The sequence below is a fragment of the Sorex fumeus genome, unplaced genomic scaffold, assembly GCF_029834395.1.
Source record: "Sorex fumeus unplaced genomic scaffold, SorFum_2.1 ptg000128l, whole genome shotgun sequence".
In the NCBI taxonomy this organism is placed as follows: Eukaryota; Metazoa; Chordata; class Mammalia; order Eulipotyphla; family Soricidae; genus Sorex; species Sorex fumeus.
The window spans coordinates 25129804-25148501 of record NW_026606185.1 but is presented as its reverse complement, the minus strand read 5'-3'; the positions used below and the strand labels follow the sequence as shown (position 1 = coordinate 25148501).

General features: G+C 40.5%; 1 protein-coding gene across 1 annotated transcript in view; it reads right to left on the bottom strand.

The window, feature by feature from the left end:
* MIB1 (MIB E3 ubiquitin protein ligase 1) overlaps nucleotides 1-18698 on the bottom strand; it is a 109929-nt gene that overhangs the window by 79171 nt on the left and 12060 nt on the right. The window contains exons 2-6 of the mRNA XM_056137864.1: nucleotides 12013-12184; nucleotides 9456-9585; nucleotides 6134-6238; nucleotides 3405-3471; nucleotides 165-369 (exon numbers count right to left, since the gene is read on the bottom strand). Coding sequence (XP_055993839.1) covers nucleotides 165-369; nucleotides 3405-3471; nucleotides 6134-6238; nucleotides 9456-9585; nucleotides 12013-12184 — 679 coding nt within the window. The remainder of the gene's footprint in view (nucleotides 1-164; nucleotides 370-3404; nucleotides 3472-6133; nucleotides 6239-9455; nucleotides 9586-12012; nucleotides 12185-18698) is intronic.

The window sequence follows — 18698 nt, the reverse complement described above, 5'->3', positions numbered from 1 at the left end:
ACACCGGTTTCACTCCATCTTCTTTCAATCTGATATGTTATGGGGATTTTATCTACCATCTAAAAGAATGTTTTAAAAGTGTTTCATTGTATAGTATTGCTTTAAGGCTCGTTCCTCTATATACTACATTATTATTTTACTTTATTGGAAATTGTATTACCAACCTATTGCCGCTTGGATACTGTACAACAATGTCATGATCTTCATCAATTCCACAAACAGTTCCAGTTGTAGTTAAAGTCTCAAACATGCCATCAGTCCATCCTCCATGACCATGCTGCAAAGACTGTACAATTTCTAGGTCAAGATCTATATTTACCAGGTCACCGATCTGCAATCCACCAGGATTCCTGTTGCCATTCTGCTCACCTACAATTTCAAAGGGAGGGAGTTGACAAAAGTAAAAGAAAATCATCATGGTAACATTATTTTTAATCAAGAGTATGCTCTACATATTTTAGTTATCAATGTATCTCAAAATGTGTTGGGAATATAAAGTATAGATTCAAGTTAAGAACTTTAACAAAAGAAACAAAATAAGCAGACTGAAAATTTGAAATGTGATCATCTATAATGACTGAGCAAGACTATCACCTATAAAATACTATGCAACATTCTACCAAATCACAACACTTCAGATATTAAAAAATAACTCACTTTTGATCCAAGGAAATGGTTCAAAGACCAAGCACATGATTTGCAATGCAGGAGGGCTGGTACGGCCCCTTAGCAACAGTGGATACAAAGGATAACTAGGAGCACTACCACACAGACAGCCCAAATTTACTTTTTCTGCATACATGACTTGTAACTACCACGTCGATGAAAGAACAGTGTTTCTCAAAGAGCCCCTGGGGAGGCCTGGAACGATACAAGGGTATTGCTGAAATTGTGAGCGTTGATTTCTGGTTTTCACTTAAAGGTAGATTTCCAGTGGGGTGCCGAGTGATTTTTATTTTCCCTGACAAGATCAAGGGTCTGAGAGTCAAAAGAGTTCGGGAACTTATGAACTACAAACATAAAGAATAATCTCAGAAGTTTGGGGGTATTTTTTCCTATGAAATATTTAGTACTTTTGCTGAACCCCTTCTTTTGAGGGAAGGGTGTTTTGGGCCACCCCCTGTAGTGCTCAGGTTTACTCCTGGCTCTGCATTCATCAAGCCTCACTCCTGGAAGAACTTGGGGACTGAAAGAGATGCTAGAGTCCACCATGAGTAAGCCAAACAAAAATGCTATCCACTATATTAATAATCTCCAAGTGACTATTACGGTTTTTCCTTTATTTCAAAGTCCATTTCCTACTTTGCCTTCTCTACTTTTTTTGAGGGGGAAGGGGTAGCAGAGCAGGAATTAACCCTAAGGACTCATGCACATACTAGGTGGCACTCTTACAATGAATCACACGGCAGGTCTCCCTAAATTATTTTCAAAGCTGGTCTGGAAGATAGATCATTCTCATAATACACCATGTTGTGGGTTCCAAAGTATGAATGTAATATACTCTACACTTTCCTTATATAGACAAAACACTAAGAAAAAAATTTCTGAGAGCAAGATAAATGGATCTCATAAAGATAAAAAAAATAGGTACTTATATTCTTTTTTTTTTAATAATATGCTGCAAGAAACAGTACATTTTGGCAAAAAGACAAACGAAATGACCTGTAAAGAGGCAAGCAGAGTTTACAAGAAAATATTCACTGAAAGATAAGTTTAATCAGAAGAATCCGGTAAATTATCATCTTAGCAACATTTATTTAATTCATAAAATGAATTCGCTTTGGTTTTCTTAATCTTTTCAATGATACATAAATTTTCATTTGTTTATTAAAACTGTTATTCAAGGGGCTGGAGCAATAGCACAGCGGGTGGGGCATTTGCCTTGCACGCGGCCAACCCGGGTTCGATTCCCAGCATCCCATATGGTCCCCTGAGCACAAACAGGGATAATTCCTGAGCGCAGAGTCAGGAGTAACCCCTGTGCATCGCTAGGTGTGACCCAAAAAGAAAAAAAAACTGTTATTCAAATGCCCTAGGACAACAGAAAAGAAAAACATGAAAACTGGTCTTCAGCAGGAAGTCTGCCTTTGGAGTGTGAAGAAGGGGCGGGGTGAAGGTCAGGGAAAGCAAACTACAATGGTCAGAGAAAAAGTGTATACCACAGAGAAGAGTTCAGGGCAGAAGGGAAACTCGGGACACAGGTGGAGAAGTGGAAAGGTGAAGGGATGTGAAGGGGTCCGGGTTCCATGCTGCTGGAACACTGTATATATGAAACTCGGAAGTTACCTTGTAACTTTAGAATTCACGGTGATTCAATCAAAAATCAAAAATAAAATTTTAAAGAGCCATTATTATTTTAGAGCTTAATGTAACTATTCTTGAATTTAAAAAAAAAAAACATTTTGGGGACTGGAGTAATAGTACATCAATTAGCCAACCCAGGTTTGATCCCTGGCACACCATATGGTACTGATTCCAGCTAGGAATAATTCCTAGGCACAGAGCAGGAACTAAGCTCTGAGCAATGCTGGGTCTAAAAGCAAAACAAAAAAATCTAATTAATTTAAAATACCACTTTACTGAAACTCTAAGGAATCCAAGAGCACCAAATTACCAGATATATTCTCAATAATGTAAAAATCATCACTGTCCTCCCATTGTTCATCGATTTGCTTGAGTGGGCCCAGTAACGTCTCCATTTTGAGACTTGTTGTTACTGTGTTTGGCATATCGAATACGTCACGGGTAGCTTGCCTGGCTTTGCCAGTAAAAACCATGACATTAATTATCTAACACAAAATTATCCAATAATGTAAGTCTGTGGTTTAAAGAAAAAAGTTTGAGGCTGTGAAAATAGCTCAAAGAGCTGGTGTACATGCCCTACATAGTTAAAGCCCAGATTTAATTCTAGCACTAAATGGTTCCTCAAGCACCACCAGGAGCAACCCATAAGCACCGAGTCAGGAGTAGCTCACTAGCACTGCTGGGTGTGGGCCAAAAAAAACAAAAGACAAAATTTAAATTATGACATGAATTATGACATAATTCTCAGAACACAATGTTTTTAAGGAAAGAAGTTTTTATTGAAAGAAATTTAGAGATATGTGAGGGAAGACAAGGGAAAGAGAGAAAACAGTGTTCAAAAAAGAACACAAGTTTGGAAGAAAAAGCAGCAGAGAAGAGAAAGGCAGAGATACACGTTCAAGGGAGAACAGAGGCTTAAAAAAGCAGGGAACCCAACATGCCAACTCTTTCAGAGTCCAAACAAATCACTTAAAAAGGAAGTACTTTAAAACTAAAAATAACAAAGATTCTTTTAAAAACTTAAGTCCAATTTAAACATTTTTCTGATTTTATGAAGTTTGACCTATTATTTGGTAATGTTTGGCAGTCTGCTAACTCACCTAGTACAGGGCAATGATCTCTGTAAAAGGAACCTCCTTTGGCATCCTGGACACACTTCAAATCAGACTAAAAAGAAAAGAAACCAGAAAAACCATCCATTCAGTACACCTCAATACTTAAAATACATAAAAGTGTTCATTTAAATTCACATGAGAAAGTATTTTTCTTGCCAAAAGCATTTTGGATATTTATAACATCACTTACAGTCCAGGTTATACAAGCAAAAGAGCTATGAGCAGCGAAAAAGAAATCTATGCGTCTATCCCATCATATGTAAAGCCAGACCTCATGATTTCATGGGCCTTCAATGGACCTGCTGCCTAGATGTCCCTACTCCTGATTTAAAACATACCCTCAGAAATGCCCTGCCACAGAGGCGGGGTGGGGTTAGGGGGTGGGAGGGCTACTAGGATCATTGGTAGTAGAGAATGGGCATGGGTGGAGAGTACTCAATCATTGTATAACTGAAACCCAAGCACGAAAGTTTGTAAGCCTACAACTGTAGCTCATGGTGTTTCACTAATAAAAAATAAATAAAACATACCCTCAGAAAAGGACAATTACTGGGTATCACTCATCTGCAAAGAAGGGAATTGATGGTACTAAGTGATAAACCTTTGGCCTCTGATTATAAAACTGAGGTTATCTGGGTTGGAGCTATAGCATAACAGATAGGGTACTATTACATGCAGCCAATGACTCTACATCCCAATGGTCCCCTGAGTACCACCAGGAGGGATCCCTGAGTACAGGGTCAGGAAGGAGTCAGCCTTGAACACAGCCAGGTACGGCCTAAAACCAAAACCAAAATAACTGAGGTTTTAAAAGGAGGGGGCAGAGGGCTGGATGGATGGAAGAGGAGAACAAGAATGAAATAAGGACAGTGGTGGAGGACATTAGGTGCTTTGGTGGTGGTAAAAACCCAGTAACTTTGTATATCAAAATCATAAACATAAAAACATTAAGGGGAAAAAAAAACCATAAACATTACCCCATAAAGTTACAGCCAAGTGCAGTCACTTGCATTGCATATGTCTGACCTGGTGTCAATTCCAGGCACCTCATATATTCCCTCATGTCCCACCAGGAGTAACTGACCCCTGAGTGTAAAGCCAGGAGCAAGCCCTGAGCACCACTAGGTGTGGCCCAAAACACAAAACAAAACAAAAAAACCTTTGATTTTAATAAAATATTTAATTATACTATATAATTAAATTACTGAAGGCTGTATTATAACAATCCAAGAAACTCAAAAAGATACCATTAAATATACTATCATTATTTTCCTAAACACTTAAGTCAAACTATTTTCAGGTGAATCATTTTTCAATTATCATACTATGACAACACAGAAAGGTGTTTTTAGCTTAATATTTTTCATTATAAATTGTAATTTATTATTTTGTCTGCTACCAGAGCCTAGAATACAAATACAGTTTTAAAAAACAATCCAAGACCTGAGGGTCGTCACCCATTTCCATGCCAGTATCCCGCAGAAAGCAGCAGCAGAGGGACCGGAGGCCTGCGCCAGGGTGGACAGGGGCTGGGTGGCACAAAACGAGGGCATCATTTCCATGTCCCCCTCTCAGTTTTCCTGCTCCCTCTGTGACCACTCCTCAAACCTGCCAATCATACCTGTGTTCCTGGAGACGATCCCCTGGGGCAGATGGACAACGCGCTCCCAGTGCATTTGCCCCATATGCAGTGTTGTGGGGGACCAGGAACGTGGAAGCTATATAACCTCCTGCCTCTCTAGGGCCCAGGGTTTGGGCTGCAGAGCCAGGGGACCATTGAGGGTGGAAAAGGCCTTGTGACTGCCAGCATATAGGGTCTAAGTTTGAGAAGATCCTGAAGAGTTTAAAATTTTTAAAAATATGGGGGCTGGAGTGATAGCACAGCAGGTAGGACGTTTGCCTTGCGGGCAGCCGACCCAGGTTTGATTCCCAACATCCCACATGGTCCCCCAAGTACTGCCAGGAGTAATTCCTGAGTGCATGAGCCAGGAGCAACCCCTGTGCATCGCCAGGTGTGACCCAAAAAGCAAAAAAAAAATAATAATAATAATTTAAAAATAAAATAATAAATTCTATTTTCCTAAAATTATAGATGACTTAATCTTAACAGAGTTTTAGCGATTAAGTCACCAACTTACATTCCTAAGGATCAGGTTTCTATAAATCGAATATACTATAAGCTATCCAAACAGTAGGGGCCAGGGGGATAGTTAAGGTGTTTGCCTTATATTAAGCCAACCCCAGTTTAGTCCCTAGCATTACACCAGGAGTGATCCCTGAGCACAGAGCTAGGAGAAGCCCCTGAGCAGTGCCAGGTGAGGCCCAGAAATAAACATACAAAACAAAGTTATCCCTCTGGTGCCAAAGGGTAACACAGCAGATAATCCCAAGCACCACATATGGTCCCCGGAGCCCCTCCAGGAGGAAGCACAGAGCCAGGAGTAAGCCCTGAGCATTGCCAGAGTGGCCTAAAAAAAAAGATGAAAAAACTTTTTTTTAAAAAAATGCACCAATGTTACCTAAGAGCAAATTTGTAAGAATTAAAGTAAAACAAAATGCTGATTCTACTTTACAGACTTTCCCTCCAATGCCTTACTAAGCATTTCAGATACTTGTATTCTGACAGAGGGTGACAAACAAAATACAATATGGGCTCCATCTATTTTCTTTTTCAACCTATCCAGCACTTCTCCCTTAGGGACTATTGTACTCACCATCCCCTCAAAGCCAACTCTGTAAAGGTTCTTCGCACCATTATCCCAGAGAACATATGCTGCACTATGTGGGCTTGATGCACTCCAGTCTTGTATTTCTGTTACCTACAAGAAGTTTTTGAGAAAATAATTTTTTAGTACGTTATTTTACTTAAATATGGAGACAATCATTTCATGTGTGCAAGGGAGATATCCCAAAGGGTGAGCACTCACACCTCGTATCCAGGGGCCCAGAGCTGGATCCCCTATACCACGGCTCTGAGCACTACTGAACACAGCCCTGGTGGCCACAGCACCACTGGCACCAAGCACAGAACCAACCACCAGCTTCTCTCAGGCAAGCTTCAGTGTGGTCTCCACATGCCCAACGGGGGCCCCCACAAATCATTTTAGGGACTAGAAATCTGGTTCAAATGGTGAAATACATGCCTTGCGCATGAGGCCCTGGATTAGACTCCCCTGAACCACACGATCTCTAGTACCACCAGGGATGTACCAACATGCCACCATTACAGCATCCACAACAATTAAAAAATAGATCATTCCATATAAAATTAAAGTGAGGGGGTGAAGAGGTAGTAAAGTACATAAGGTGCTTTACTATCTCTCAAAACAACAAAATAAACATCAAAAAATGCACTTGCCAAATATGTATCATTTCAAACATTAAACTTAATTATAAAAGTAAGTTTTTCAAGAATCAGAAAATTTCTAAAACCCACTATAGAAAAATTACTTTTAACTTTTAGGCCACACCTGGTGCTACTCAGGGTTGATTCCTGGCTCTACACTAGGAATCACTCCCAGCTGGGCTCAGAGGACCTATGGGGTGCCAGGGATTGTACACAGATTGGCTATGTGTAGTAAGGTAAGCGCCCTACCCGCTGTACTGTTGCTCTGGGCCCAAACCACTAAAGAAATTTTAAATTGGGAAACTAAGTGATTAATAACAGATCCTCAGGAAATGTCTAAATTGGGACAGAGTGGGGGTAAAGTGCCTGCTTGCACACAGTTTAACTCCCTGTACCCAATAGGTCCCCAGAACACTGCCAGGAGTGATCCTTGAGCACAGATCCAAGAGTAAGCCCTGAGCACTGATGGGTATGGCCCTCCCCCAAAAACAAAAGAAAACATGTAATTAAATGCAAAATTTTATTTATTTTTTGCTTTTTGAGTCAGACTCAGCAATGCTCTGGGGTTACTCTTGGCTCTGCACTCAGGAAATATTCCTGGCGGTGCTCGGTGAACCATATGAAATCCCAGGGAATTGAACCCATGTTAGCCTCGTGCAAGGCAAATGCCCTTCCCACTGAACTATCGCTTCAGCCCAAATACAAAATTTTAAATCTTTCTATAGCACAGCAGGTAGGGCGTTCGCCTTACAAGCGGCCAACATGGCCGACCCGAGTTCGATTCCTCCGCCCCTCTCGGAGAGCCCGGCAAGCTACCGAGAGTATTCGATATGCCAGACACAGTAACAACAAAGTCTCCAATGGAGACGTTACTGGGCCCGCTCGAGCAAATCGACGATCAACGGGAGGGCCTTTACCTTTACCTTTACCCAAAAACAGTTTTTAAACTATTCTTAAAACCAGAGAAATAGTACAAGGGGTTAATGTGTTTGTTTTACTAGCACCAACGAGGATTCAATCAAACATATGGCCCCCCAAGTATCACCTGGAATGATCCCCTGAGCAGATAGCCAGAAGTAGCCCCCAGATGTGGGCAAAACAAATTACACAAAAATTACTAGATATTCTATAAAACCCATTTATATAATAAAGCATTGGAACTCTGACCAAATACCCAGAAAGGCTCAAACCAAATCTCTTTGGTCAGCTAAAGATGGTAGGTACGCCTGTCATGTGCAGGACTCTATGTTCATTCCCCTGCAATGATGAGCCAGAGTCAGGAGGAGGCCCTCAGCATCACCAGTTGAGGGCAAAGCAAAATAATAATAATAATAATAATAATAATAATAATGTCTAGAAGAGCTTTGGATATAGCTCAGCAGTATGTGTGTGACACGGTTTGAGTCCCAGCATCACCCCCCCCAAAACAAAGCACATGTCATAATACTTAGGAAGGACTGACCCAAATAACAAAGTTTGGTCCTCTGAGCCAGCCAGAAGTTATCCCTGAGTACAGAGCCAGGAGTAAGCCCAAAGAAATTCTGGGCAACAAAGCACTGTAGCACTGTCCTCCCATTGTTCATAGATTTGCTCGAGCAGACCCAGTAACAGGTCTCCATTGTGAGACCTCTTGTTACTGTTTTTGGCATATCGAATACGTCACAGGTAGCTTGCCAGGCTTTGCCGTGTGGGTGAGATACTCTCAGTAGCTTGCCGGGCTCTCTGAGAGGGGCGGAAATTTTTTATAACTTTTGCTATTGACGTCTTTAATGGTCTAAAGGCCCCAGAGAAACTGTTTCAAATAGTAAACACAAACAACAGAATACAGAGGATTTCAAAAGAAATAAAGATGTTAAAAGTGTGCTATAGGAATATATGTCCATTTCATGAGTAGATTAAACTATGGAAACTAGAAGCAGGTCTACTAACTTCTAAAATTTCAAAGAAGATATTTTGAGATATTTGCAACAAGTATAATGTGAAAATACCTGTGATTTCCATTGGTGACAAAATCACATTCTGCCAGTGCTCATGTGCTCTACTGCATATAGTCATACTAGTGCAAAATGCTAAATTGTAGTTTTACATGGGCAACAAAAATCACAAAAAAAATAGTTGGTATGAAAAATGAGGCCAGAATTGACAAAATCTACCTACAATCTTCTCAAGAAATTCAAATATATACAAAAGAACAAGAATCAAGGCTGGAGAGATAACACAGCACGGAAGATATCTGCCTTGCACGTGGCTAACACAGGTTTGATCCCTGGCAGCAAACAGGGTTCACTAAGCATCAGCCAGAGATCCCCAAGCACAAAGCCAGGGATCCATGAGCACCAGTGGGTGTGTCCTCAAATCAAAACATAAATAAACCCAAGAATAACTCTTTTTCTTCTAGGAAAACTTTTTTAAATTTTGATTTAGTTTTGGGGTCACACCAAGCAGTGCTTAGGGCTTACTCCTGCCTCTACACTCAAGGATCTCTCCTGGCGGGGCTGAGGGAGCCTCGGGGTGCACGCAGGCAAGCATCTTACCAACTGTCTTATCTCACCAGACTAAAATAAGGATTTGTAAAATTGTTACTGCCAGAGCAAAAAAAAGGGGGAAGAAATTTAACTCTAAAAGTAGTAAAAATATCCTGAATATATAGAATTCTAGAAGAATGTGATAAAGTAAGAAAAAAGAATTACCTTTCCCCTACGCCCATTTCCTCCATCCTGATCTTCCCACTGCCAGTCTACACCGCGAACCACTCTGGCACCCGCAAAGATCCCTCTTGCTGTAATCTTCTTAGATTTTCTACGAGACTCTAACAGAACCCTAAAGATAATTCATTTTCAAAATTATATGAAAATAAGCAACAAGTTATTTTGTGTAAGATCAATGACATGCTGACATGTAACATTAGTTTCAGGTATACAGAATAACAACTTATTTCTATTATCAGAAAATCATCACAATAAGTTCATTAACTCATCTGTCAAATCTTAATTGTAATAAATTTTTTTCTTATGACTTTTAAAATCTACTGTCAGCAACTTTCAAATATGCAATAATTTTATTGACAATAAACACTATGCTGTACATTATATGCCTATAATAAGTTTGTACCTTTTAACTTCCATCATCATTTAATAATTACACATCACTCTGTATAACCCCCATCTTTGAAAACCATCACTCTGTTCTGTTTCTATGAATGAGTGTTTTTTGGATAAGTTATCTAAGTGAGATAGTTTGTCTTTCCCCTAATTTATTTGTTAGCCTAATGCTCATAAGGTACATTTATGTTATCACAAATGGCAAATTATTATTTGCCATTTTATGACTAAATAATAAAACATTTTATACATGCCCATACCACAAATTACTAACACATTCATCTGTCAAACAAATCAGGTTGTTTCCCTACCTTGCCAATCATAAATTTTAATTTTTTAATGAAAAAGAATATAAAAAAGAGAATATGAGAGCACAAAGCAAGACATATGTACAATTACCACTTAAAGTCAAACTTGTGAAGACAAAAGTAAATGACAGGGCCTTCAGTAGACTCAAAAGCATGATTTACCAGGTGCAAGTACTCCTCTGCTTTAGCCAATTATTGTCGTGAACAAGTGCAGGCCCAATACTAACAGTCTGGTGAGTGGGTTAATATTTTTTATATATTATCAATTGTTAAATTAGAACACTGAATGACAAGTAAAGTGCACTGCAGCCTGGAACTGAACTATACTAAACCTTCTCCAAAATACTACATACTTTGACCTTGAAAAAGATAGTTTACTTATCTATCTGGGCTGGAAGGATAGCACAGTGGGTAGGGAGTTTGCCTTGCACACAGTCGACCCAGGTTCAATTTTTCCGTCCCTCTCGGAGAGCCTGGCAAGCTACCGAGAGTATCCCGCTCACATGGCTGAGCCTGGCAAACTCTTCGTGGCGTATTCGATAAGCCAAAAACAATTAACAACAAGTTTCACAATGGAGATGTTACTAGTGCCCACTGAGTAATCGATGAACAATGGGAGGACAGTGCTACTTATCTATCTAGACCAGCTTGAATCTCCAATGCTTATCTACCCTTTTACTTATTCTTTCCACATTCTTCTCATTCATGAAATTTTAAAATCTCAGTAGGAATCGTAAGAGAAAGTACAGTAGGTGGGGTGTTTGATTTGCATACAACTGACAAGGCTCAATCCCTGGCACCATACTGCTCCCAAGCCCGGCCAGGAGTGATCCCTGATTGCAGATTCGGAAGTAGCCTGAAAAGAGCCAGGTATAGCCCAAACTATACAACAACAAAATTCCTTAAGTTTATTATTTTGTTCTAATTTTCTAATGGGAATATGCATTTTTATTCATTTCTAGGATATTTTTATTAAGTTCTGACTTTAAGAATTATACGCAAAAGACAAACAAGCAATTTGTTTGAAATTACTCAATTAAGGGATCAGGGCAATAATACGGAGGGTAAGATGCCTGCCTTGCACACGGGTGACCCAGGTTCCATCTCCAGCATTCCATATGGTCCCCATGTACTGCCAGGAGTGATTCCTGAGTGTAGAGCCAGGTGTGGCCCAAAAAAAGCAAAAACCAAAAGTACTCCATTAAGTGGCAAGACCAGGATATAAACCAAGCAAGTTAATACCAAAGTCCACTTTTTAGTGTTCCTGCTTCCTCCCTCTGGCTGGCTAGATCCCTGTTCCTACTATCTACATAAGAAGATTCAACCATCTAAATTTCTGCACACATCTGCAATTAGTACTTCTCTTTGCTCCTAAATAATTTAGTGTGTATCTCTATGTACAATCCAAAATAATCAATGTTAATCAAAATTTCCTTAACTTGTAAATTTCTTAGACTACTATTTATTAATCAACAAATTTGCACTAGTAGCTACAATTATGAATAGGCATTTGATTTATTCAACAGCAGAAAATAACAGAATACATAGAAGAAAATAAACATTATTGAGCTCCTTTTGCATTTCCGAATGTGTCAAGTCCCTCTATCACAGAGGAAAAACAGCCCAGATTATCTGTGGGAGCTACACATAGTTTCATTACACAGCTCTCCTCTGGTTAGCAAAGGTAAGGTCTGTCCCACATCTAGTTCGTTGTTACTTCTCGATTCTACACCAGCTGTCAGAAACTATTTCCAAATCCTATTTTTAGGATTAATTAATATTAAAAAAAATGAACACAAACAAGAAATTGTGGCTGAAGAAAAAATTACTTCTCCTACCGTTCACTTCCTGGTGTAGTAATACGGTAAAAGCGATGCCTTAAGTGATGTTTATCTCCATGATAACAAACTGTGCACAAATCATAATTTGTACACTCTGCACATTTCCATCGAATGCCAATGATTGGTTGCTGGCGACAGGTATCACACATGGTTCCATCATGTTTAATGCCTGTAAAAATAAGGATATATGCTCACATTACTTGAACGTTACTTTCTGGGGTGAGGAAAGAACTAAGAATACAGCATGGGGCTAGAGCGACAGCACAGCAAGTAGGGCGTTTGCCTTGCCTGTGGCTGACCCGGTTCTGATTCCCAGCATCTCATATGGTCTCCCAAGCACCACCAGGAATAATTCCTAAGTGCAGAGCCAAGAGTATCCCCATGTATCGCCGGGTATAACCTCCCCCCACAAAAAAATACAGCATCTGGGGGCCAGAAAGATGATACGCTGGCTAAGGCCTGCCAAGAGTGATCCCTGAGCACAGAGCCAAGAGTAAGCACAGCTGAGTGAGGCCAAAAACAAAAAGGACAACATTTTATAAAGCCTTTCAATAAAATAAAATATATTCCAAAATTTCCAGTTATAATAGATTTTGAGTATTTTAACCAATACAAATTAATGTGACCATTTCTAGCCTTTATTTTATTTTTCTTTTTTTGGAGGGCCACATTCAGCCGTGCTCAAGGGTTTCTCCTGGCTCTGCACTCAGGAATTACTCCTGGCAGTGCTTAGGGGACCATATGGGATGCGGGGATCAAACTTGGGTCGGTCGTGTGCAAGGCAAGCACCCTATCCGCTGTATTATCTCTCCAGCCCCCCTTGATTTTTTTTTTCAATTGAAACAGATTCAATCCAGAGAAATAAAAAACAATCTTTTACCACCCAAGTATATGTTTCAGATTGCAAACATTCAAAAGTCATTGATGAGGGGCTGGAGAAATAGCACAGCAGGTAGGGCATTTGCCTTGCACGCAGCCGACCCGGGTTCGATTCCCAGCATCCCATATGGTCCCCTGAGCACCGCCAGGGGTAATTCCTGAGTGCAGAGCCAGGAAGAACCACTGTGCATCGCCAGGTGTGACCCAAAAAGGAAAAAAAAAGTCATTGATGAGCTTCAACCTATTCTCCACAGACATTTACTCAAAAAAAAAAAGAACAGTTTTATTATCATGAAAACATGAAGATTATCAATCAAATTAAGCAATTATCTCTAGGTATTAACAACTTTTAACCCACAAACAATAAACTTCAGAAAATAATCAGCAAGTTAAGATTTCAATAAAGTGATGAGGATTGGGGCTCTTTCACAGGATTAATATCCTCGTATGAAGAAGAAAAATACAGAACCAGTCCCACACTCCGTTCCTCTCCCCTCTCCCCTCCCCCTCCCCTTCTCCTGTTCCCCCTTCCCCTTTCCCATCCCCCTTCCCGTCTCCCCTACCCCCCTCTCCATGTGGTTCCTGGTGTTCAAATTCTAGCTTCTTAGAAGGCTGCTTTGCACTCCACCCACCCCCATCCAATCTCCTCAGAGAGTGAGGGATGGCCCACCCACTAAGGCACTGTTCATTGTGCAACTCTTCAAATGACTTAATGAAACGCAAAGGACAAATGTATCCAAAACCAGGGTACAGCTCAGTGGTAGAGTACATCTAGAGTATGTACTCTAAAAAGAAGGGGGAAAAATTATCCAAACTCTTACACCACACACACACAAAAAGGTCCAGTTTTCAGCTATTTCCCTATTCATGTATTTTTCATCTCTAGGTTCCATCACTAACAATATTCGTGAGCTCTTAATGAAGTATAGTTGTTCTTTTAATTGAACAATTTAAACAATAACCTGTTGTAAAAACTTACACAATTAATGGTTTTAAAGAATACCTCAGAAAAAAATCATTAATGCACACAAAAGCACATTGAAGTCCTTTGAGTCACACAGTTCAAATGCCAACAAAGCCACTGAACAGCTGTGAAACAGATTAGTGCTGGGAAAAGTAAATAAAGCAACCCACTCCACAAGAAAGATAAGCACTACAGAACTTTAAGAAGAATGCAATTCATTGACTTTAAAACAAAAATGATATTTAAAAGAAAACATAAAACAAGATAAAAGGCAATGAAATAAACAAAATTAATGTTTTACTGATCTCTTAGTAGCTTTTTTGTTTCTGCTCACATCCACCTAATTCATTCACATCTAAAATATGGTTTCCCAGTTTAAACCTTATGCTTACTTAATTCCCTATCATAGAGCTTTGTCTCTTTCCTATAGAATATCATTATTACCCTAGTCAGTTACTGCTCTTTCACTTTATAGACTTTATAAAGACATCTGCCACCATTAAATGAACCACCTGATGTTAGCTTTTGACTCATTCTACTAATAATCAAATGACCATCTGCTCAGCTTTAATGGTATCCTGACTAAAATTAGTAACTTAGAAAATGTATATTACTTACGTCTTTTTGTTTAAAAATTATTAAGGCCAGAGGATGGAGCAATAGTACAGAGGGTAGGGTGTTGGCTTGCATGCAGACAACCTGGGTTCAATCCCTGGCATCCCATATGGTCCCTAATCCCTGCCAGGAGTTGTCCCAGAGCACAGAGCCAGAAATAAATCCTGAGTACCACTGGGTGTAACCCCCCCAACAAAACAGAAAGTTGGATTAAGGCCAGGGGCCAGAACAGTAGTACAGCAGGTAGGATCTTGCCGTGCATGCAACCAATCCAGGTTTGATGTCCAGCACCCTCAAATGGTCCTTACACCCTGCCAGGACTGATCCCTGAGTTCAGAGTCAGGAGTAAGCTCTTAGCACTATCAGGTGTGGCCCCTGAAAAAAATTATGAAAGCTAGAAAAATAATACAGAGCTTGTTCTGAACAAAGCTGACCCTGGCTAAAGCCCTGGCACTGCACATGGTTCCCACATCATCACCACGAATAACTCTAAGCACCTTTTTCAGGATGCATGGTGAGCCAAAAAAAAAACCCCACTCCTGGTTTTGTGCTCAGGGGTCTCAGGTGAAGGTGACAGGAAGATGATCTGCAGTGCCAAGAATCAAACTGGGGGTGAGCAACACACAAAACAAGCATCTTAACCCTCTCTCGCTCTGGCTCAAATAACAAAAATTTCTTAAGAGAGTTCATAAAATCTGTTCAAATCCACAAAGCACTGATTTAAGAAAAATGTTAAATTTCTGGATAAAAAAGATAAATGAGGGCTGGAGCAATAGTACAGAGAGTAAGGCGTTTGCCTTACATGCAGCCGACCCGGGTTCAATTCCCAGCATCCCATATGGTCCCCCGAGCACCTCCAGGAGTAATTCCTGAGTGAAGAGCCAGGAGTAACCCTTGTGCATCGTCGGGTGTGACCCAAAAAGCAAAAGAACAAACAAAAGAAAAAGATAAATAAAATAAAACTACAGTTTTCACTACAAAGCAGTTCACTATTAGAAGCATTTCTAGTGAACAATAGCTGAATTATTACTTTAACAAAAGACAAAGCAAAACAACTATTAATGAGAATGGAAACATATATAGGAATTCAAGAAATGCCTCAAGTTAAAGATCACTAGCTAAAAATTCAACAAGGATGAATCCTTTTACCGTAATACTGAAGGGCTGGAGTGATAGCACAGTGGTAGGGCATTTGCCTTGCACACAGCCAGCCAGGCCGAGCCAGGTTCGATTCCTCTGCCCCTCTTAGAGAGCCCGGTAGGCTACCAAGAGTAGCTCACCTGTGCGGCAAAGCTACCAAGAGTATCTTGCCCACGCAGCAAAGCCTGTCAAGCTACTCATGACGTATTCAATATGCCAAACACAGTAACAACAAGTCTCAAAATGGAGACGTTACTGGGCTCGCTAGAGCAAATCGATGAACAACGGGAGGACAGTGTTTGTTTTGTAATATTGAAGCTTTTTTTTTCTTTTTGGGTCACACTCAGCGATGCTCAGGGGTTACTCCTGGCTCTGCACTCAAGAATTATTCCTGATGGTGCTTGGGGGACCATATGGGATGCCAGGGATTGAACCCAGGTCAACCACGTGCAAGGCAAATGCCTTACTCACTGTACTATTGCTCCGCTCCTGTATTTAATTATACAAGAGAACAAAGAAAACAAAAATTGCCAACAAATACTACAAATTGCTTACAAATACATATAACATTTGTGTAAATGGAAAGAAAACCATGGGAATGATAACTAACTCCTAGATAGTAGCTACCTTAAAAGAGAAATTAAAAGAATGAGATTTGGAAAAAGTATACAAGATACTTGAAATACATTAGCATTGCTTTGTTTCTAGATCGGTCCATAGGCATTTGTTAATCATTTATCTATTCGGATATCTTAAATACCATGGTTATGGTCAAGGTCCTCCCGTTGTTCATCGATTTGCTCGAGCGGGCCCAGTAACGTCTCCATCGTGAGACTTGTTGCTACTATGTATGCATATCGAGTACATCACGAGGAGCTTGCCAGGCTTTGCCGTGCGGGTGAGATACTCTTGGTAGCTTGCTGGGCTCTCCGAGATGGGCGGAGGAATCGAACTCGGGTCGGCCATGTTGGCTGTGTGCAAGGCAAACGCCCTACCGCTGTGCTATCGCTCCAGCCCATCTTAAATACCATGTGATAGTATTTAATTTTTTTAAATAAAAAACATCCCGGGCAGTCAGAAAGATTATTATAAGTCTGCCTTGCATGCAGCCAACACTGGTTCAATCCTCAGCACTGCATGTGCTTTCTCAAGCACCGCCAGGAGTTATCTCTGAGCATAGATTCAGCTCAGCAGTAAGCCCTGAGCATTGCTGGACGCAAACCAAAACCAGAAAAGCAAACCAAAAAATCCTTAGGTCATTATGAGCTTGATTAAGCCTCAAAAAACTATTGCCCTTGTTAGAAGATTTGAACGTTAAAAAGTGATTTCAGGGGCTGGAGCAATAGCACAGCAGGTATGGCATTTGCCTTGCATGTGGCCGACCTGGGTTCGATTCCCAGCACCCCGTATGTTCCCCCAAGCACCGCCAGGAGTGATTCCTGAGTGCAGAGCCAGGAGTAACCCCTGAGCAACAGCTGGGTGTGACCCAAAAAGGAAAAAAAAAGTGATTTCAACATTAGAAAAGAACCTACAGATCAAGAGGGAAATTTACAGAGTACAGGAAGGAAGGCACTTGCCTTAAATGTTATCAACCCTGGTTAGATCCCTGTACTATATATGCTCTCCCAAGAACTGCAAGGGGGTCACCTCTGAGCACATCTAAAAATAGATTCTGAGCACCAGTGATGGTGGCCCAAACCCACTCCTACCATCCCCCCCCAAAAAAAAGGTTACAAGTAATTAGCCAGCACTTAACACATCTTTTTACCATTCAATCAACCAAGAAATCCGGTTTCTGATTTATGAATATATTTAACCTCAAACCAATGTAATCAAAAAATACTTACACAAGTATTACAGAGGGTTAACCATTAGAAAAGTCATCTTATTCTTCCTGAATCATCAAACTATTTACTGATTTAAAACTATCTCAAATGGGGGCCAGAGTGCCAGTACAGCGGGTAGGGTGCTTGCCTTGCACACAGCCAACCCAGGTTCGATTCCTGGCACCACCAGGAGTCAGCCCTGAGCATGACCAGTATTGCCCAAAGACAAACAAAACACAAAAAATTTCTGAAATTAACTGAAGGCCTTTGCGCCCTTCCAGCAGATGTATTCTACATTCCTTACTCTTGAGAAGTACAAAGCTAATGAAAACAGGATTTGTTATCACTAATAATGCTGACCACTGTTGATTAGTACTAAGCTCAGTGATTCAAACACACTTTATCTAATTCCCAAAAATACAGAAAGGAAGATATTATTATTACCTCAGACAAATAAAATTAAGACTCAGAAATAACTTGTCTGACATTCATAAATTGGCAGGTTCAAATTGGCATGCTATTATATAGCATTCATAAATTGGCAGGTTCAAATTCAAACCTGGTGAAACTAGTAACAAAGCTGGTCCCTTAAACTCTTCAACCCACCAAGATATTTCCCCTACTTAAATCTGATCTTACTTGATGTGTAACTAATCTACAGTATCATGATCCCTGTTCAACCAACTGGATTAAAAATTTAAGTCGCGGGGCGGGGAGCGACAGTCAGGCAGGTAGGGACTTGCCTTGCATGCAGCCAACCTGGGTTGCTTCACCGGCACTTCATCTAGTCCCCTGAGCCCTGCTATGAGTGATGCCTGAGCATGAGCCGGGAGTAAACCCTGAACATTGTCAAGTGTGGCCCAAAACCAAACCAAAATTAATATATGTATGTGTTTTATAAAATACTATTTTAATATTAAATTTCAGAGATACATATTGAGAACTAAAATAAGGACAAAGAAATTCAAAAGGGTCCAATGCTCAAGGCACTGGAGAGCATGTCTAGGCCCCAACACCTAAGGCTTCCCTGACCCCAGTGACACTGGGTGGGGGCCTGGTAACATCTCCTCCCATAGCACCCCATGTCCCTAACCATCAGGCCCACAGCACAGGCCTCAGCGGGAGTGTCCCCAGGTTCCCAAGCACCACTGGGGAGGGCAAATAAATTACGCCTTTGAAGTTACATCACTCAAAATCTACATCTCCCTCATATTTTCTCTCACCTATTTTCGCATCCTTGCTATTCTCCAATATAAACT